General features: G+C 38.1%; 1 protein-coding gene across 5 annotated transcripts in view; it reads right to left on the bottom strand.

The window, feature by feature from the left end:
- CDK5RAP2 (CDK5 regulatory subunit associated protein 2) overlaps window positions 1-21,927 on the bottom strand; it is a 79,294-nt gene that overhangs the window by 7,302 nt on the left and 50,065 nt on the right. For 4 of the 5 annotated variants that reach the window (XM_062011602.1, XM_062011604.1, XM_062011603.1 and 1 more), the window contains 13 exons: window positions 21,489-21,605; window positions 19,498-20,089; window positions 17,343-17,575; window positions 14,373-14,421; window positions 13,492-13,676; window positions 12,234-12,359; window positions 7,782-7,898; window positions 5,804-5,993; window positions 5,480-5,601; window positions 3,871-4,110; window positions 2,888-2,971; window positions 2,505-2,764; window positions 26-172 (listed from right to left, as the gene is read on the bottom strand). In XM_062011602.1, the coding sequence (XP_061867586.1) occupies window positions 26-172; window positions 2,505-2,764; window positions 2,888-2,971; window positions 3,871-4,110; window positions 5,480-5,601; window positions 5,804-5,993; window positions 7,782-7,898; window positions 12,234-12,359; window positions 13,492-13,676; window positions 14,373-14,421; window positions 17,343-17,575; window positions 19,498-20,089; window positions 21,489-21,605 (2,462 nt within the window). The remainder of the gene's footprint in view (window positions 1-25; window positions 173-2,504; window positions 2,765-2,887; window positions 2,972-3,870; window positions 4,111-5,479; window positions 5,602-5,803; window positions 5,994-7,781; window positions 7,899-12,233; window positions 12,360-13,491; window positions 13,677-14,372; window positions 14,422-17,342; window positions 17,576-19,497; window positions 20,090-21,488; window positions 21,606-21,927) is intronic. The other variant, XM_062011605.1, reaches the window with a different exon arrangement.

Below are 21,927 nucleotides of genomic sequence, written 5' to 3'. Positions count from 1 at the left end.
AACCCCAAATGAAACAGAATAGTACCTGAGTGCCATGAGTAGAACCCTGTACAGCTTTCAGTGGAAGGGAAACTCTCCAGAGAAGTTTCAGTAAACGTGCAGCCTCCTCTAAAATCTGCTGTACTGTGTGGGTATGTGTGGAAAAGCTAAGCAGTGAAGCCTGGTCTGGTACCTATATCACAGGATTAGAGACATGTTGTATTTTATGCTTAAAACATTATGAAAATGTAATCTTAATTAATGGTTTAAATCCACTTGGCATGATTTCATATTTAGGATGATATACACAGCTACAGTGTGCCACAAAAGCTAATTTGTTAGTTCACAAAGACTGCTGAATTATGCATTATCTGAGAATTTCAGGGAGGGAGGGTATTTATCCTAATCAATAGCCATGATTAATAATAGATTATATTTACTATTTGGTAATAGTTGCCAACTCTCTTCTTTCTCCATTTGCATTTTGTGTCATGTTATTTGAAAGTCAAATGATTACAGACATCAATTTAAGCAATATAGATGTTTCTTCCTTAGCAGACCCTTTAAACTGTTGCATTTAATGCTAAAATAACTATCAGGACATACATAAAATGTTTTCCTCTGCTGACAGATGAGAAAATAAAATTGAAGAAATTGCATAAATGTGAAGTAAAGGAGGGAAAGAATTCAAGGGGAGCAAATGAATTACCAAAGCAGTGGTGATACAGAAGGGGGAAGGGTAATGAAAGTCAAGCATTCTCAGCTCCTGTCCCATGCAGCATATCATTTGAATATTTATTTTGCATTGTTATCTAACTAGAATCCTCCTGTCACATAAAATATCCCATTTGCTAAATAGCTTGAAATTTCAGTGATGTAAAGCTTGATAGGAAACTGCAAATTGTGAAACTTCCTGCTTTTATCTTTACACCAACACAACAAGTTAAAAACTTACAGGGAGATTACTTTTCCAGTCATTATCAGTATCTTAACTAGGTCATTTGAAAAATATGTGATACTTCAGAGAGTCTTAAATGTCATTCAGACATCATTTTACTGTGGGAGCACACATGTGATACCACAAAAAGAATTTCAGAATGGTTGAAGACTGCATCTTCAATAGCTTCACTAATTGTACCTAGAAAAATAAGTAGCGTCAATTTATCCCTGCAGTTAAGACCTTCTGGTTTTTGAAGAGCGGTGAACATGGTTTTTTACAACATTTATATTATCATAAAATCACAGGGGTGAAAAGGACCTTCATTAGTCACCTAGTTTACTTTCCCACTCCAAGGCAGGAAAGCATTACATCTAATTTTTCAAACAGTCACGTAATGTGTTCTTAAAAGCGCCTCCAGTAAGAGGCTCCCTGAGCACCCTCCATTCCAGTGCTTCGTTATTTTTACCACTGGCATGTTGTTTTCTATGCCTGATCTAAGCCTTTCCTGCTGTGGTTGAAGTTTCTTAGCTCCCCACTAGCTGCCATGGCCATGTACAGATTGTTCCTTCCCTTTTATTGGAGCTTGTAGGTAGATTTGTCTTACCTCAAATACAAAATGTGGGGTAAGATTTGTCTTACCCCAAAGACAAAAAACACATCCCAAATATGCTATCATTAATTTTAAAATATAAATTAACAAATAAGAAAAAACTAGCCTAAGTGAGCACTAGTTCTCCTGATTCTAAAGGAAAAAGGATTGACATTATTCAACACAAGGCAAACATTTTATTGGTTTAAGAATAACTACGTTTAAGGCTACAGCAAGAGCACTGTGACTTGATATCATTGTGCCACCTGTGATGCAGAAGGGATGTTACACTATGTCTTGGAAGACAATATTTGATCATTAATGGGATATTCAAGTTTCTGGACTAGCTACTGATATTGCTAAAGTGTTCAACTGATAGCAAAAAGTGGAAAAAACCTTCCCTAATATGAAATAGCCCTCATCAGCATACATCAATCATTAATGTACAGTTGTAACCTGGTGTAACTAAGGGCTGAATACAAGTGGGGAACTTCATCAGCTGTATATCACATATCTTTTATCTCTCTCATATTTCCTGCACTTATCCCAAGCCTTTATTACAAGAAAATCTCCTTAATTCTTTTTATCCCTAGGTTACTGACACATACCCCTCATTTAAGCCCTTTCTAAAGCAGTTTGGAGTTTTATCTGAGTTTTTTGGGTTTGTTTGACTTTTTTATCATTTCCAGTGTAACAATTGCCAATTTCCACAGTAAAAGCAAGTAGTTTCACCTCATTTCAAGTTGCAAATAAAAGTGAGATTAGTTATGAAAGGAACAGAAATAACTAATTTACCTGTAGCCTCATTAACCCAGAATCACAAATAGGTGCCTGCATCTAGATGAGATTTGGACTGTCAAGGTTGAGGTGCCTTGACAGAGTCATTCAGTTAATAGTGCCTGCTGCACCATTAGCCTAATTTCCTTGCTTTTGTAACCTATACATTTTGCACCTCTAGGTAAAATTCACCATCCTTTAGCAGTTTTCACTGTTTACCTTTATTCCAGGCTGCTGCAGTTTCGTACCAGTGACCTCTCTTAGAGACATCTCCATTTCTGCTAGAACCTGTTGCCCTTCTGCAATCTGTTTCCTTAGAGCATTATAATCCTCAATCAAGCCCAGGACGTGGCGCCCGTTTTTGTCTGCCCACATCCGATGCCCGGGCACGAGGCGAGGGATACACGCTGTACTGGAAGATGAGGTGCTACTGCAGTGTGAAGTGCTGTCTAAATCATCTTTAGGGGCTGTGTGAGTACCTGGGGCAGAAAAAGTTTCATTTTTTTCATCCTTACATGTAGAATGAATGGACATTAGACTTCTCTTAAAGAGCAAGGCTGGGATATTGACAGCACACATGTTTAAGATACTTTTGGAGATACCTGGTTTTGCCAGTGAAATGCAATATCCAGGCTTCTGCAGCTCACAAATGTTTCTGCTGGCAGCAGGACACTTGCCAAGAGTTTCTATATATATAAATGGGACAGAGAAGAGTATATCAGTAGAAGAGTATATCAGTAAATTTAACAAGCATTAGAAAACCTTCCTAACACTACTTCTGTTCGGTTTTTTTTGCTTTTGCTGCACTTGGGCTCAGGAAGCAGGGAAACACAACTAATTTTCTAGTACCACACCATGTATCTTCTAGTAATTACCATCCTCCAGATGAGGCCTCATCAGGGCAGAGTAAAGGGGGAGGAGAACCTCCCTCAACTTGCTGGCCACACACTTCTTGATGCCCCCCAGAATGCCATTGGCCTTCTTGGCCAAGAGTGCACATTGCTGGCTCATGCTGTTACTATGCACAGTAATTTAGCAGCAAGGAAGAACATTTCTGTGCCCCCTGTATCCCTTGGACATCTATATTTGGGACAATAATCTAACGCTGATGGTAAACACTAAATTTCCCCTGATTTGCTAAAACAGTACCACTTAACAGTGATTGAAATACAGGTAAAATATCCCTCAAGGGCAAAAGGGGACAACTGATTGATACAAAGACCATTTAGTGCACTTATCGCTCACTCCTGAGTAACACATACCCAGCCTTAGCAAATACTATAGAGCTTGGCATTGTAAAAAGAACCTTCAGGTAAGCAAAATTTATGGCAATTTAATGTGGGCATCCTTCCACCCCAGAGACTGTCTGCAGATGCTTTTCATGAATGAAAAGGAAGAGACAGTTGCAGGCTCTAAGACAGTGCAGTGTGCATTTCGCACTAACAGCTCTTACAGGAAAGGGATTTGAAAGGCTGATGGGCAGCTCCCAAACACTGCAGTTCATGTTGTATAAAGCTTTAAGAGCATCTTTAAAGAGCAAGGTACAGGTCCTACAGTATAACAAGAGCCATGTATGACACAGTACCGTTCATTCCTGCGGAGTCTTGTTTCAAAAGATAGTTGACGTTTACAGTTGAGACTGATCCCACTTCCTCTCTCTTTTCTTTTGAAAGCTGTTCCTCTAATTTTTCATGCAAAGACTTGTTTGTCTCTATGCTTCTTTCAAGCTGCACTCGCAAACTCTGGATTTCAGTCAATAGCTCATGTAAGTCAAGTGGATTATTCTGATCTTTTCGGAATTCGTCTGATGCATCACATCTGGGATCTGAGACAATTGCAAAAGAAACACTTAACATCTTTAACAATTAAAAGAATATTAGCCCTTATCAGAATGCTGAGCAAGTAAATTATAGCCAGCATTATCCTCAATATTAGGAATTAACTACAAACAGCATTAAGATAATGGTTTGACAAAAAAGCATGTCTTAATTGCTCCTACCCTTGAAAGATTTAAAGAGCCAAAAAGTGTTTTTTACTTTGTCCATAAAAGCCAGTAAGTCTCATGTCAAAAGCAAAAAACAATATACAATGAAAAGAGAATGTAAGAGGCTGTACAAAATTTGAAGTGCATTAGTAAACAGTCTGGGGAAAGGAAAAGGAACAGGTAATCAGGGAGTGCGGAGGAGGGATGGAGCAGAACTGGGAGTCTGATTTTATACACAGAAGAAAAAAGGAAATAGTCATCACCCAGCAACCTGAACCTGAAAAATGCAAGGGCTGTGTTCATCTTTTCATAGGTCAGTACATAAACCATACTTTCATGTATTCTTTGATGCTGAAATCAAACTGTCCGCCAGACAGTGGGAAGGGGCTTAGCTGCACATGGAGGGGTGCTACTGCTCTCTCATTACATTAGTAGTTCTGCTAGGAGACATACTTCCTGAGCCAACTTTGGCTTAAAGTCTTATGCCAACAGAGCTCTTCTGCTGCAGCTAGACATGAAATACAGTAACGGCAGGGCACATTACTTAAAGTAGCAAGAAAAACAAAATCGACTTTATTGGAACTTCCAGTGGGAAATTTGCTGGATCCTGTCACAGGTATGTAGCAATGAACAGCGTTCCAGTTTTTTACCTAACCATGCCACATGGTGGTATAGCTTCCTTAAAAGGGGTAGGAAGTACTCCTGTAAGTCTCATTCACCTTTGGTGACAAAAAAGCGGTCAGGAAATTATTAAACAACTCGCTCAGAAAGCAGTGCCAGCACTTCTCCCCAGCCCTAGGGAGAAGACACTACCCGTGTGTTCAGACAAGAGAAAGCACAAGTTACCTGAGTAAGCAATACTTGGGAGGATGTGGCAGCATGAATTTAGATGACCAGTAAATATCTAAGATCCCCATGAAACTTATCCAGCCTGAACCACTGAATCTTCAATATTTTTATATAGCTTAGCTAAAAAGATAAAGGAAACTTGAGTGTGCCTAGTCAGAACACATGACACACCTCACCCTTCCAGTTACACTCCAAAGTAAAAAGCAGCATTTTATCATCAAGTTGTCAGTTCCTCCTTGCATAGCAGACACAAGCAGAAACAAAGAAACAGTGACCTAGCCTTACTGTGTTTGACAAGATCATATTCAGACAGGGAAAGGTTGCAGGAGCTAAGTGTATAGAAACAGTTGTGCATTCAGACCTGTCCTCTTCCTTCTGGCTTCTTCCAGCTTTTCATAAACCTTGATCTCAGTTCGGAGTGACTGCAGTAACTTCCCATTCTCAGAGAGCTGACATTCCTTTGCATTAATTTCTGTTTGCAATCTGTTAAGTCCCAATAAATGACTAAGTTAAAAGTTAAATTCTTATCTTTTGTTTCAAAATCTAAAACCCATTTCCCTTTCCCCCGTAACTCTTCCCTTGCCTTTGGAATATATCCATGCACCTCATCAATGGGAATGGCCATGCTAAACAGATGCTTGTCATATTGACAGTTTTCTTCTCTAGACAGGGACAGAATCGTTACCTGTTTAATTCGTTACGACTGCTGTAGATTTGACAGGTCATATATCTGGTTTCATCTTCCTTTTGGTCAATTTGTTTTTGCAACCTTTCATTTTCTTTCTGGATGCGTTCATAATCCTCATGAAGATGCTCAATGATTGCATTCTTTTTAGAAAGAGATTCTCTTAACTTCTCATTTTCCTTTTGTTTATCTGAAACGAGAAGAAACATGAGATATCTGCAACACAACCCACTAAAGCTATGCTTTTAACAAAATCAGCTTTTCCAGAGACTGTCAGAAAATAACAGCTGCTCTTGCAAGTTTAGGATTTCAGGATTTCAATTTTCTAATGATTTTTGCTAGATGCATTTTCTGTAGTGCGAAACATTTAACCCCCAGGACTCACAAACGCTCAGTAAAAACCTCTGTGCAGCTTTATATGCCAAATTCCCCCAATACCTCTTTGGAATTTGGTACGAAGGGCAGTATTCAATAACTAGTCCCAGCAGGATGGTAGTCTTCACAAAATAATGGATGTGACTTCTCCTTAGGAAGAAAAAAACTCAGAGGATTGTTCTAGGGTCTGTCACACCCACATTCCTCTTTGTCTCACAGAAATCCCTCTGTCCCCTCCTTCCCAATCCTATTCATCTGCTGGATGTATTGTATCAGTCCTCCTTTCCTTGGCACAAGCTGTGTCCCCAGACTGGTTCTGTGACAAAGAATTGCTGAGAGGGGTAACAGCATTTTGAGACAGCTGCAATCAGAGAGGCTTATGAGGACCCAAGTTTTTTGTGACTGTACATTTGGCATTGGAAAAACAGGAGGCAAAGAAACAGCAGGGAGGAATCATTACATCTCCCAACAGTTAGAAAATCATCCTCTTATCTTCGGTAGTCATGCTGAAAACATATGAAAATGGTAATCCTCCATGTGCTGTTAAAAATGTGCATCACCAGCTCTTCAGTACTGAAGGGCTAAGCCAAGACTACAGACAGAAACATGCAGGAGGTATCTGAGAGGCTTTTCTTTATTTCATTCAGGAATAAAAGGAAAAGCATCTAACAAACTCCAGAGATAATGACATTATTTTAAAAGACAAGAGTTTAAAGCTCAATTCATCATGGTTCTTATACAAAAGCAGCCGTGATACTATCAGACCATGTTGTCAACCGTGAAAACAAACAAATGCGAGTATGGATTAATTTAAAAAGTAGAACTTGAACAAACTGATAACAAGATGCACCAAAACAGATGAGAGAATTCATGACTGTGTAGAAGCATTGGTGCTTCTTCCAAACAGTCTGAAAATATGGAGACTCACAATCTAATTATGGCTTAAGCTGCATTTAAGAACCTACTTGGCGAGTTGTTGGTTTCCTTCGGGGAAAAGAAGAGGGAAGTCTTTAACAGTTTCTTTTCACACATGTGAAAATGAGAAACATTTAATCTCAGTGATTACAAATACTTCCAAAATAGATTCCCTAAGTTCTGTTCTCTTCTGCAATATTTCTAAAACAATGACTTGGCCTGTCCAGTCAAGCCTCTGTAGCAGATTTCAGACCCTAAGTGTAATTAGTTTGCTTCCCTTTGCAATTCCTCTGTACCAAATCTTTCATTTTTAGCAATAATGCTGTTCCATGGCTTGCTTTTGTTTTTCTTTAAGAAGGCTTCAGAATGGAAGCATGAGGAAAAAGGAGCAAGAAAATGGTAATAAAAAGCACAGAGGGAAGAGGAAAAAAAGATATAAAAAGAAAAGAATGCAAAAAGAAGCCTGAAGAAATGAAAGTGAGTGTCAAATGGGTAATAGAAAGAAGGAGCATTTCTGCTACTCCTCTATTGCTGTTAACCCCAGTTTGAATGCTTCTGGTTGAGCATGGAATTCCAGGGGTGGGAAGAATGGTTGTCAGTTTAATGAATGGACTGTTAATATTTGATTGTTTTCTAATCTGGAATGAGTTGCAATCTCCTCCTGTAAAGCAGGGTTTCACATTTTTACCTCTGGATCCTTTTGCTAGCATTGCATTCAGAACTTGATTTTGCTTCCTCAGGAAATGTATTTCAGAAGTCAGGGAATTATGCTGCTGTGAGCCATGGATAAAAATGTTTGCAGAACCTATAAATATATACATAAAAGATGATTTATGAGTCATCTCTAGGTCATTAAAGATTAAACTTTCCAGACAAGAACAATTTTTAAAATTGCAGAAAAACATATTATGAAAGATATTTCTCCCCTATATTTTCTGAAGGTTATCCCTACAGACTAAAAGGCAGTTCAGGTTAATGCCAAGTAATCCAAAGCCCTGCATCACAAGTGCCTTTCATTGCTGGGCAGCCATTATCAAAATTGCAAAATTATCCCTGGCTGTCTTTTACCTATCAGCTAATATTTCCACAGGACAAAATGCAGTGTATTTGTATTTGTGACATTGCTTTCTTTGAAAATAATGCAAACTGTAGGAAAGTTTACCATAAATTTCAGTCTTGCTCTGTTCATACTCTCTTGTGTGTAATGACACCAGTGCAGAGGAGCATTAGACTCTACCAACTCATCCACGGTGGTTAACACAGGAAGCAATGTAAATAGTTTGGTTTGTTACCAAGCCAGTCCAGAGCATAAGGATGGAGTTACAGTCTTTGCCTCTGATTACAAACTGAGAACCCACTTATGATCAAAGGAATAAAGACTCATCCCTCTTAAATTCCTGTATCTAGAGTTTAGATGTCTGAGCCAGTGTTGATCAAGCATCATTAGTCACAGATAGAAAAAGGCACCTCAGACAGCAACTCATCTAATGCATCCTCAACACACCTCTCTGGATGAGGTGCTCTGTCCTCTGAAGAGGTGTACTTCTCTCCAGTGCTTCCATGATAAGCTCTGGGTAACCAGCACAGACTTAGATACCTAATTCTAGAAACTTAAGGGTGATGACTGCTACTCTGAGGCTCTTACTGTGCTAGACACATGAATGTAAGCGTTACATCATCTATTCATCAGTGGAATTCCAGCCTTGGTAATCCTCATAATGTACTGTGTTTATGCTACTCATCCCACAATGATGTGTAATGTTACAGTACAGGCTGAAAAGTGCCACTTTCCACTCTCAAGGTGGTTGTCTCTGAAACGTAAGTCAAGTAACTGTTATTGCCCTTTATAACCACTTCAGGACCCACCAGAATTAACGTTACTATTGAAAGTATTTCTCAGTTGATTGGTCATTCCAGTATCTCCTACACTTTAAAGCTTGAGATAACTACATGAGTGTCAACTATTCAGTTAATAAAGAAATAACCAGCTGGCAAAAAAATTATCTGAATGTACGAAGAGGATGCCTTTCAGCTCTGGCAGTTCAATTCAATTTGATGTGCTGCACTTCCTCTGAGTAATCTCATTTTATTGTAATCCCAATTGAAGCTTTTACCCACTACCTAACTGGGATGTAGTGTGCCATGATATGCACCTCTTGTCGTTACTGAAAGACTCAAAGGCTCTAGAAGCCTGGCACTAATGGCATTTTACTATCCATATGTTAAAGAGTTAAGGTAGCTATGTGAACTCAAAAGGCTTTTTCCTTTCAGATTTTAACAAAGCAATTCAACTTGAAGTGGCAAGGCTTGATGGTCTCAACTTGATTCTAATTTAATTTATTGCCCATCACCCAATTTAACCCATTTGAAAAGTTATGCTAACGCAGTTCTACTGAAAGGCTTTAGAATATCACTGTTAGTTATCTTACATAATAAGGGATAATGTAGAGCCCATGGTAATAAGGCCACAATCCTGCAATTTGACCCACTACTGAGACTTCCACTTCTGTGCAGAGCCCTGCTGACATCAATTATGCTCTCCATAGATGCAGAAGTCCATCTAACCAGAATAAAGTGGAGCATCAGGGCCTACAATTGCAATACACTTGAGTTTTCATTATGTGTTGTACTGAAAAAGTGAGTGCTAAGGAAGTGTACCTCGAAGGTTTCAAAGGAAACACTGACTGAAAGACAGCCACTACTGAAAATTACCACAGAGGAAGGAAATACTCATCCCCAGGTAAAGCAAAATGAAGGTATGCTGAGGCTAAGGCTGAGTAGATACACTAGTTACTTATGGGTTAAAAAAAAGCTAATAAAAACCTCTTTTAATGTTAACTGCTGTTAATGACATTTGAAACCTAGGAAACTCAAAATTAAACCTTTGATTTTATTTTGAAGCCTAACATTTGAAATGATTGAAGCAATTATTTTAGTTCTACTTGCACTGCAAACCTCAGCTTTACAGTAACGATGTAGTCATTATCAGCACTTGAGTCATTTATAGAATACTAGAAGCCCAGAGGCATTTAAATACTTAGAGAAATATTAAAAATAGCATGGCAAAAAGTGGGCAGATGTGTGTATATACATTCATATACTATTTATCAGTCAAGAACAATTCTGTGCATTAACTTTGATTGAACAAACAACTCAATTTCACAATAATTTCACAGGCTCTCATCAACAACTAAATGTGTTACAGTTTAGTTTTGGCTTTTAAAGGAAAAAAATAAGGATATGAAATTAAAAGGAAAAAAAAATTGATTTTAATTATGTCTCAAAGCTAAAATCTGCTTCAACTTCACTTAGGATCTTCTTTTTACAGTGAAAAGTCAAAAAAAGCCCATCTATTACCAAAAAAGTAGCACTGTTACTAGAAGAAAGAATATACATATCTGATAACATGAAAGAGATCTTCAAAAGAGAGAGAAACAAGAAGCACTGCAAGAATACAGGAACAAAAAGTAGTTGTTCTAACAGGTAGTTACTTTTTTTCTTTCTTTTCCATTGGTAGATGGACTAAGGCAACTAGAAGACAGATGGAATGCCTAAGACAGTTTATAAAGAAAATATACTTTCACTGCATTAATGGATGCCCTTGCCAGAATCTTTATGAAGCTGTAAAAGAGTTGGAAGTGTTTCAGTGTGGTTATTTCACGAGAACAGTATGCCTTTCCAGCAGTGTAAATACTTCATGAATGAAATGGATGCTTTTTATACACCTCTCCGTCAGTGTAAATTATTCCTGAAGGCAAATTGCCATTTGCAGGTAGTCTCCATTTAAACAACAACAGAAATGGATCATGGGGATGATGTAAAACATAATGAATCTAAAGTCAATATTAGTGAAACTGAGTAAAAGGAAAGCTTGTGTGTATTTATTGCCTACTTCCAGTCTGAGTAATATTGCATATTAATCAACTGTCCTATGGGGGGAAATGTGGGAAGGAGAGCCAGAACAGAGTAAAGTGTAAGAAAGTGTGGTGGGATGGCATGCTTGCAAAGGTGCTACAGAAGCATCCTTAGTGAAAGCCCAGATACCTTTTTGACAAAAGTTTTAAACACACTCCAGACCTCAGCTTTCAAAGATGCTGAACACAAGCAACACAGAGCAGTGACTGAATTTGCATACCTATTTTTAGTATTTTTCATCCACTGCTATATATTAGAGTCTGGAATGAAACCAACTCAATGTTAATATTTCCATCAGTTTCTGTCAGGTATTTCTCATTAAAAACTCACAATGTCATTTTGTGGAGAACACATTTATCACACTCATCAGTTCAAATGACAAGCTGAACAACACGGCCTAGGCTCTGTCTTAGAGATATTTTGTCCCTGTATGTAAACACAAACTGGCTTTAAAGCTGTCAAAAAATTGCAGAGAAGGCATCTCCAACAGTCCTGTTGGCAGTGGTGCTGTACTGACCATCCCAGGTATACAAGGAGTAGGCATAGGAAAGCTAATTCCACGAAAATCCTACTCTGGATCAATGACAGCAATGTCATTCAGAGCAAAGCATCTCCTCCTATACTCATATTGGGCCCAGGCCTGACCAAAGTAATCTTGATAAAATGGGCTTCCTCTCCTGCAACTGTCCCTATCTGGACATGGCAGAGAATTAAGAGGATGACATCCTAAAAATCCAAGATCATTACAACACTGATGATATCCCAAAGGCAACAAACAAACAAAAAAGCAGGGTGTTTGCTGATAACAGAACTAGAAGGATCTTTCAATTCTCTGTTTAAAATTCAACCACAGCATCATCAAATGTCACAGAACCACCTACTAGTCCTGTTCTCTTAGCAAGATATGCAACTGTAGGCTTGAGGGTGTGTGGTGCACCCGTATCCCACACAAGATTTGTGCATCAGTACTGGATACACTTGAAGCAATGGACTCAAGGAAGAGGCACATTAGATCTGTATTTATACTATTCTCCAGCTAGTACAGAAAAGCTGTGCCTGCTGATGGAGCTCAAGATGCAGCAGCACTGAGAAAAGCACATCATTTTCCAGCTGTAAAGGGGTGGAGTTTATTCAAAAAAGCACAGAAAGCATTTCCAGCAGCATTTGATCCCTCAGGCTTTAAGCAGGAAAGGTGAGTTTAATTTGTCATGAAATAAATTCTTACCTTGATCTAATTCCTTGTCTGTTACTTGTCTCTCTAGCTGCTTCCTCAGTCTCTCGTTAGTTTTTATAGAGTATTCTAAACGTTGTCTCAGGATTCTAATTTCTTGCAGATGCTCCATCAATAATTCTACAGAAACCAAGAGACCAGTTATTTAGAGTAAATGATTGTATTCCTTTACACTATGTACTCCTGTCAAATCTCATGTGTGTTCAAACTAGAAAAAATGATAGAGCTGATCAAAATGGCTGACATTAAATATCTGACTCCACAACAGCCTTTTTTCCATGCAGTGCCCAAACCATGCACTTAGTGAAAACGCCTACTCTATATTTTAACTGAAACAACAGTCCAGTTTTAAGGCTCTTTAAATTTCTTCTTCCTTCAAAACTGCAGTAGACAACAATTTCATCTACTTAAAACATTCTCCACACTGGGAAATGAATCCAAGGCTCTGCAATGCAGCTTCACATTCAGGCTCAAAGCACCAACAGCATACAATTTTCCTTATAACAATAAGAAGTTTACCAGAGGAACTCAGACATAAATTTGACTTTGACTCACACAATGCAGACCATAATAAATAAATCTATCAAGTTTCATTACCATACCTTTTCCTTCTTGCTTTGCTGTTCTACAATTTTTCTTCCATTGGCTGTAAGTTTCAGCTTTACTCAGGAACTTATCTGTTCTAACTGTCACTATCTTATTTGTCAGTTTATCCATGTCATACACTCCTGGTTTACTCTGCAATATTTTTCTCCCGAACAGTACATGAGATCTCAGCTATTAAATTTTCATCACTGCCTATAACAAACTACTGCAAGCATCACTTGTGCTTAGTGAAACTATCCAGGTCAAACATGACACCACTTATTAATTATGCAGCACTTACAATTCTCGAGGAAACACAACACTGGGTTTTATAAAATTAGAAAATCTCTCTCAATATAATAATCTCTTGACAATTGTCTACATTTCCCTTATAACTTGTCTATTTAAAGACTGTCTGGAGAACTGTAAAAGATGATAGTCTAAAACAACAAAGACACACAATATCATAGTTAATTTTGTTTCAAACAGGAGGTGGTTCAAATTGTTGTCATCTCTGTGTGCCTTATTACTGAAATTGCAGTGATTATGCAAGATACTGGAAAGCTGAAGAAGACAAACATTCTTTATTATTTCTTAATTAGTTCCCTTGTGTCTTATTTATCACATTTTCCCAATATGCAGAAAATCTTCAGTGGGAAAAAAGTACCTGGGGGAAACTTGCTTGGCAGAAGTGCCAGTGTGCCATGCTGTCCTTCCAGGTCATGACTGTGCTCAGGTGATCCAAGAGATGACTTTTCTGACAAATCCAAGTCAGACAAGCTATGAAGAGCAGATGGTACAGGTGACTCATCCTTCAGTTGCTGGTACATTGTGGTATTCTTCTCATTATCCCTTTCGTGACAAACAAAAGGTTTTAAAGTACAGAAATTATTTTCTTACTTTGGTAAGCATGAACAGAGAGCATGGCGTCAAATTTACACAGGTAAAGCAAGGGAATTTATGTGACAGAACATGACAAGCCACTACACATCAGAGGTATCCATAAAGACTGAAATCCAGGCCCCATTGAAGTCAGCAGGAATGGACTCAGGTTCCAGTCATCTTCATGTTAAAGGGACCTCAAGCTGCATTGAACAGGCAGCTAAGGACTTCTGTAGCACAGAAGAATCCCAGGCTGGCATAAAACCAACATATACAGCATAACACCACCTGCTCTCTTCACCTTCAACATAAGGGTGTTTCGAGAGTGAACTTCAAGAGTACTGTACTTCAGTGCTCCTGAGCCAGCCCCCAAGGTCACAGAAACAGAAAGGCAGCTGACTATCCTGCTCATCAGCTGCAATTAGGATAATATCTGAACATACACCACAGTGTATTATGGCACATGCTTTGTTTGTTCATGAAAGGAACCTCCTCTCAGTATCTCATGTCTGATGAGCAGTGGGGAAAAAAGCCCTAGTTTGTTTTCTATGGGTATTTTATTAACAAAATGGGTATTAATGAAAGAGGCAATATGAGCAAAGCCCACTCGAAGAGCAAAACAGTGGAAGCTGTGCTGCAAAACATGGAGTATCCTTATGAACTTACCTTTGAGCTAATTCATAAAGTATAGTAGCTTCTGTACCTATTGATTCTCCTGCAAAGCAGAAATATCTGATTAAAAACACATCATGAGAATTGTATTTTTTCCCCTCTCCATCTTAAACTATTTAAATATAGAATGGGAAATTAATGAGAAATTAGAGAAGACAACAGATTCTCAACACACTGTGTATTAGTGTCAAATGCTGTACATGAGCAAAACTATTTATAGCCCAGCAACAAAGCAGCAGCTTTCTCTGGAGTTCAAAAAAAAAATGACTAGGTTCCACAGATGCCAGATTTTACAACCTTGGTGTTTTAATTAGCATCCAGATGTAAAATACTGTGCTATAAGGCAAAAGGATTAGGGGTACACGTCATTCGTTCTGCAATAAAAACTCTACAAAAACAATTCCATCACACTGGGATTTTGTCCACGCAGAGTCAGGCTAAGCAGTTCTCCCTAATAAAGGGACAGACACGGGATTTTGCCTGCAATATTCACAGTGGTGGACTGTGTGAGCACAAGCACAATTCAGTGCAAAAGACCTGGCCTCAAACACTGATTTGAATAAGGAAATAGAGTTTCATCATGTCACCTTGGTTCCCCACGTTTGAGAATATTTGTGCAGTTAAGCAAAAGTGGCAGGCAAGAGTTGCACAGCTGAAATTTCAGGGGAATGAACTGAAGGTCAGGATGGAAATGCAGAGACAGAAGGTTGTTTATGCTTCTTCTTTACAGTCAATTCTTAGTACACTGGATGTTCTTTACAACCCTACAAACATCATTGTATTTTAACGTGTGATTCAATGCAACACCATTGTGTTAGATATATTGAATTGTCTCGGTTGTCAGTGACTTTTCATAGTATATAGGATACCATCTGTTGGTTTAAAGGCATTTAATGTTTATTCACTACACAGTCTTCTCATTTGTAATGCAAGGAATCTCTGTAGCCACTGAAATCATTGAATACACTCAATCTTTTATTACACTGCTCTGAAACAGTAGCTGTAATACCTTTTTCTCATATGCAGCTCCTTTATATGAGCAAGCCAAACCTGCTGCCACTATCTTTAAGGAAAGGCAGAATACAGACCATTGTATGGCTGGGCTTCAAAGTTTCTGAACAAAGACATCTTCCAGAGTCAATTTCAGAAAGACATGGAGGTTGAGGTCCCTATATCAGGCCACCTCAAGTGTTCCACTGAAGATGTCAGTTCTGCAGCTGATCTCTCTGAAAGGATCACTAGTTGTTTGGGTCAGAAAGAGCAGTGCTTGCAATGACAGGAAAAGGTCTTCTTGCTGATTTTCACTCACGTTAGCATCCCTGTTCTGTGGCTTTGCAGCTAACTTCCTTCAAACTGCAGACTGAAGGCAGTATCCATGATATACTCCTCCTTCAGGTGATAAATGCTGATTTTGATGTTCGTTTTACAAAATATAGTTGCATTGTAGCTTTCTATTATGAAAGATAGTGTGCTTTTCTTAACCAGACAGACTATTTGGCAGCAAGATGCAAGTCTCTCAGGAAAATAATTAGAAATGTTAGGAATAATACATCTGATTTGGTCCCACTTCTTAGGCATTTAAGACTTTCGTTTTCCAACTTAATGCATTGCTAAATCATAGGTGGGGAAATTGGAATAAACAGTCAAAGAACAAGAGCAGATGTGTAAGCTCCCATTTACGAAAAACTTTTTCACTGAGAATGTTGTTAAGCACTGGAACAGGCTGCCCAGGGAGGTGGGGGAGTCCCCATTCCTGGAGCTATTGCAAAGTCATGGGGCTGAGGTGCTGAGGGCCATGGGTTAGTGGTGGGCTTGGCAGGGTGAGAGGAGAGCCTTGATGACCTTCAAGGTCTTTTTCAACCCAAATGATTCTATAATTTTTCAGACAATATGCCAAGTTCTCACTGATAAATGCACTTTGCTTACTGGTACACATCACAAGGTCCTTTCCTGGGTACACACTCTCTTCAGGACTCATATTTGCTAACACCAGGGCAACATTTCTCTGGTTACCTTCTCCTAGGACCCCTGCTCAGAAGGCTCTAGCTCAACTATTATGACTCACAGGAACCCTCAAATACACAGTGATTTGTAATATCACAATCAAATTCATGAACTACTCAAAATTCTGCAAGGAATTATTCTCCCTTGCCTCCTGACCAAACAGATTTTCCTTTCCTCCTCCCTTGTTTTAATTTTCTGTGTGCACCATTTGGGTGAATTTCCCCATAAAATCTATGTCTTTTTCTTGGTGTACACAGTGACAGATGATTTTTCACCTGCACACAATTTGTGTTATTTCTACAGGAATATCAATAATGTGCAAATGGTATTATCTTCCAACTGTCTAATGCTGGATTCCTTGCAGCCTCTTTAAAGGCAATGGCCATAGAGAATTGCCTAAATGGACCACTATATGATAATTTCTTCTTTCACTCTGAAATCACAGCCCAGAACTCTGCACTGTTTACCTTTCTTGCAAGGAACTGCATTTTAGGGGAAAAACTTCAAGAAGCTATATTGTTTTCTTTTTAGTTCAACATAGGTTGTGTTAAAAAACAACTGTGAACCATGTCCCTGAGAACATTCCAATGCAGAGATCTGTTGCTTGGGCTCAAGAAAGTCAGCTGAGCTGTCTCCTGAAATAGAAAATCCTTGAAGTTTACTTGTAACTAAGCTTCCACTAAACTATAAACCCTAGATTTTGAACAGTTTAAAACATGCATGTGCTAAGATAAACGACTCCAAATGGAAGGTGGCAATACAGAGGACAAGTACAAAAGTAAAATCCAGTCTTGTTGGAGCATTAAAGTTTTACCTTCCAAGACAGTCCTCCCTCTAAATCATTTAAAAGCCACTATGAGGAAGTAAGGCTTCTTTTTCACTAGAAACTCCCCCAAAAACCTTCAGCTTTTGAGAACATTAATGTCTCTCAGACAATAAGCACAGAATACTGCTACTTACCATCCAGGAATTTCCTTTCTAGCTTCTCAAACAATCGGACACTTTGATTCAGTTGTTCACGGAAGCCTTCAGCAACATAATAATCTACATCACTGGCTTGAAGCAGTTCCTCAAAAGCTTTAATAAGGCCTGTCAGATGTTGATGGTAAGCGACACAACCACTGCAGATCTCTCTAATTTGTTGGCGTTGAAAGGAGAGTTCTCGAGCTTGTGAATGAACTAATGAATCATATCTGTGGAAAATGAAATTATCTTTAAAGTCATTTTCTGACCATAAATAACATTTAAATATAAATAAAGAGTGAATTAAGCTTATATTCCTAAGCTTTAATTTTATGTGACTCAATTTTCTTTTAAAATGCTTTTACAGCCACAATGAGAAATGTATTGTTTCCAACAGCTGAGTTTTGTATTTATGGGCATAACTTGTGGGTTATTATCATTCACATAACTGCTTCATTTATAAGATGGACAGAAACTAAACTGATGACTTGTTTGTCTGCTTGGAAATAACCCAGATGGCACACCAAGGTGCTAAATGACACTAAGAGTGACTAGATGAAAAGAATCTTTAAGAATACATATCTTTTTCCTGACTGGTTGGGTTTCGAGTTTTTTTTTTTAGTTCACTATGGAAGAACAGATTGAGCTGTCCCTTCTTCTGAAACTTTATATATTTCCTGCCAGGAGCACAATATTGGGCTTTCTGAGGTGATGGTTTCCTCCAGTACAAAAATTCTTCACATCTCTGCATGTTTAATACCAGAGGTGTGACCATGACAACCACTGTAGTGTCCAAACTCTTGTCCTCCACAAGCCATAATAAACTCAGATCAATTTAATTTATTCTGCACTTGCAAACATGGATATCCCCTTTATATTGCCACTATCTCTATCATAGAGAAGACTTCTTTCTACAGAGTCATACATTAGTAGAGAGAAAAAGGGAGAGCATCCGAAAAGATGCAGAGAATCAAACAAAATATGGGGCATAAACAAATTCTATGATGCAGTGTTGTTACAGAATTTTTATTGTCATTTGTATAGGAAGAGATGCATAACTCATTTTTGGGTCTGTCACTTGCAACTCATGTAGTTGTCCTAGACAGTGGCCATAAAAACTTTACAGCAAGTTAGATGTTCCTTTGTAAAATGGATGAGGTATATTTTCAAGGTATGTAAATTTATATGTAACATGACTGTATTTTATGATAGTAATATGAAGAGATATACAACAGTCCATGTTGGCAGTTGCCCAGTGTCTCCAAATATTTCTACTCAAGCATTCTGAAAACAGCTAAAAGGCTGAATACCTTTCTTTGTTACCCTTTGTGCCATTCTATAGGCCCTCAGGACAATAACAATATTAGAGAGAGGAAAAAAAGGACGTGGTCAGTAAAAAAGGTTAGTCTTACAGGACCTCACTCTATGTCTGTGATTTGTATATATACTAGCCAAAATGCTGCCCCTAGTCTTATCATTCAAAACCCAAGACTGTTATTTCCAACCTCTCATAAATAATTTCCCAGCTTATGCTATAAGATTTCATTCATTAATTTCCTTTCATATCTGCTTTCACATCCTTCAAAGGAAGGCATTACAGCACTCAACTGCAAAATAAATTGTAACTAGAGCATAAACTTCTTATTTACACATGAAGTCTGGTCACACAAACAGAAGGGCTAGCACGAATCTGCCAGTCAATTGCTCATGGAAACATTTCTGTCTGAAATGGGATGTGGCATTTGCTTACATTTGTCACCTGAAAAAAACACTGAGTGATCCTGGATTACAGAGGGTGAACAATCTCACAGTAACATGAGGCGATCTGACTTTGCTTAAGAGAGGATATCTTGTAGCAAAGAGATATGGAACTGAGGTGTGGAGAGAGACACAGGTGTCTAGCACAGGATTGTTACAGAGAGTGATATGAGCATACCAGGAGCAGCTCTTGTTGCAAGAGAAATGCTGGTTTGTACTTCAAGGCATCTTTTAACTAAATGTTTCGGTTGCTTCATACTAATGCTGGTGAAATTTAGCCTTTATTGTAACAATACACTGCTATGTAAAGAAGATTATCTTCCTATTGCCTTCCTATGCTATTTACTATTGCTGTTTACAAAAAGGAACCTGAAACACTAACAGGGTTACTCACTTGGATGGTGATGTTTCTCTCAGTTTGGTCTGAAGATGATACACTTCATCAAGATGCACATTTGCAATTTGGTCTTTTTCAAGTTCTGCCCCTTTTGCTGATAATAGTTCCTTAAGGTTTTGTTCTATCCATCTATCAGGTGCCTTTGAAGAGTCTGAATTCCTATTTTTGGTGTGGCTCTTGCAATCCATCAGCTGATGGACACTAGAAAGTAGTTTGGTTTCTTGCATAGTTGTATCTTGCAGTTGTCCTTCCACAGGCAATGCTGTGTCACTCAAAACTATATGGGAAACACCATTCGATAAAAGATGGTCAGAGGTCTGTAAATGAATCAGGAACATTTTGTACTTTTCAAGCTCAGACTTCATATCCTTAATTCTTTGTTTCAATTCTTCTACATTATCTGTGACTTCACAGTCATCAAGTGCATCTGTACTTGTTACACTCAATTTGAGGGAACGCAGGCACTTGGAACCCGAATATGCAGCGGCTGAGTCAACGTCCTCATGTTCCGTGGAATGAAACTCTTCATTTATCTCTTTTAATGAAGGCTGGATATCCGTGTTGCTAATGTTACCATGATTTTGCATTTCTGAAAAACAGGAGGCTTGTGTGTGAATATTAATATTTCTTTATCTGACATTCTGTTCTTAACAGCACTAGAATAGATTCATTTCCTTCCATAATCACAGAATAAAAATGCAGAATAATCACGAACTACACAATATTAGTTTTAGACTTCTGACCTCTTTCTATGATTTGCCCATTAATTCAACTTGCACATCAAAAATTTTGAACCCCTTATCACCTTTGAAACAAACAATACTCAAAACATACCAGCTTTCTTTTCCCAAATGATTGAAAATTACTTTTGCAATAAGCAGCTCTGAATGAGACACCGATGAAGCCCAGACCTTTCCACCCACGAAGATGATAACCTCAAACATAAGGCACTGAGATTTAGAAGTAGACTCTATGACTTTAAATTATCCTTCCTAAACTATTAATTAAATATTCTCATCACTTAAAAAAAAATCTATGCAAAAGCAATTGGAGTATAAAGTCAGTGGAATTTTTAAAAGATTACCAACAAAATAGTAACATTTTAAACAGAGGCTTTAATAACTTCTTTTAAAAATGTGTTCTAACCAAAATCCATAAAAATGTTCTGTGTTAAAGGTTTTACTGGCACTCGCTTGGCATGCAGATCACATCACTTAGCTGACTTTGCCATTCATAACCGATGCAGTCACCCCAGATTCAGACCAAGAGAAGTGATATATTCCTACATATATTGTCTGGTTATAGTTCAGGGCTGCATGTGTAAGTATTTAGGAAAAGTTACTTTCTGGTTACCAGGAAATTAAATTTTCCCTTTCTATTAGTTCTGCTAAAGATCACTATGAATTAGAACCTCCCTTTTGAGAGTCATTCATTGATCTCATGAAAGTCTTAATACTTTCAAATTGGTTTCCATGGAGAATTCAAATGCCCAGGTTCAAGCTCCTAAATCAGTATAAAATCTCAGGGAGGCACGGCTGGATATGAAAACCCAAGCCAAGCACAAGACAATAAAAACAAACACAACCTAAAAGCAAGAAAAAAAATGAAGCTGAGATATCAATGTATGTGAAATTAAGGTTAGATGATGCTTTCTGCAGTACACAGGTTGCTACATACCACCACATATGTCACTCAAAAGGTGACAGAATCACAGGACAGAAATGCTTCCAAGAACACCCATGTATAAATTCAAGAAGACATAGTGAAAAGGGAATGCAACACTCTATCCCTTCTGCAAGCATCATCCTTAAAAAGCCAAGTTGGATTCTTAGAACAATTAATACATACTACCTAAGAATACAAAGCTTAAAACCCACAAACAATGGCAAGGGAGACAATTACCTGCAGTAATTGCAATTCTGCATAATTCAGAACTAGGGTTTTCAACTACTTTTTTTCTTTAATACTATATCATATAAATGCTCTACCTTGAGAGTTTTGCTCATTTTTGTCCTTCACATATTCATTCTTGCCCCCTGTGCCTGGATCAACACCTTGCAACTCCACCTTGACCTCGCTATTACTCAGTTCGAGCGATGATTCAACTGGAGGATAGTGAGGGAAGGTAAAACAGAAGACAGTAAGTGACTGAAAAAAAATCAGTGGGAATAGTTAAAAAAGAAAAGAAAAAAAACCAAAAAAACCCAAACCAACCACAAATAAACACTCCACAAATCCAAACTTGGTTTTCTTGTCAATTTGGAACAGAAAAATCATGTAAGAAAAAATAACTATTGAAAAAGTAGTACAAATATTACTAGTCATATGAAAACAGTGTTTGGATGTGTTTTTTAAAATACTTGAGTTAATTACAAGGACAACTGGGGCTTCCTACCAACAAATGAAGATAAAGGTTTGCAAGTTCCC

This window comes from Colius striatus, chromosome 19 (genome assembly GCF_028858725.1).
Source record: "Colius striatus isolate bColStr4 chromosome 19, bColStr4.1.hap1, whole genome shotgun sequence".
Lineage (NCBI taxonomy): Eukaryota > Metazoa > Chordata > Aves > Coliiformes > Coliidae > Colius > Colius striatus.
This window is presented reverse-complemented; position numbering and strand designations above follow the sequence as displayed.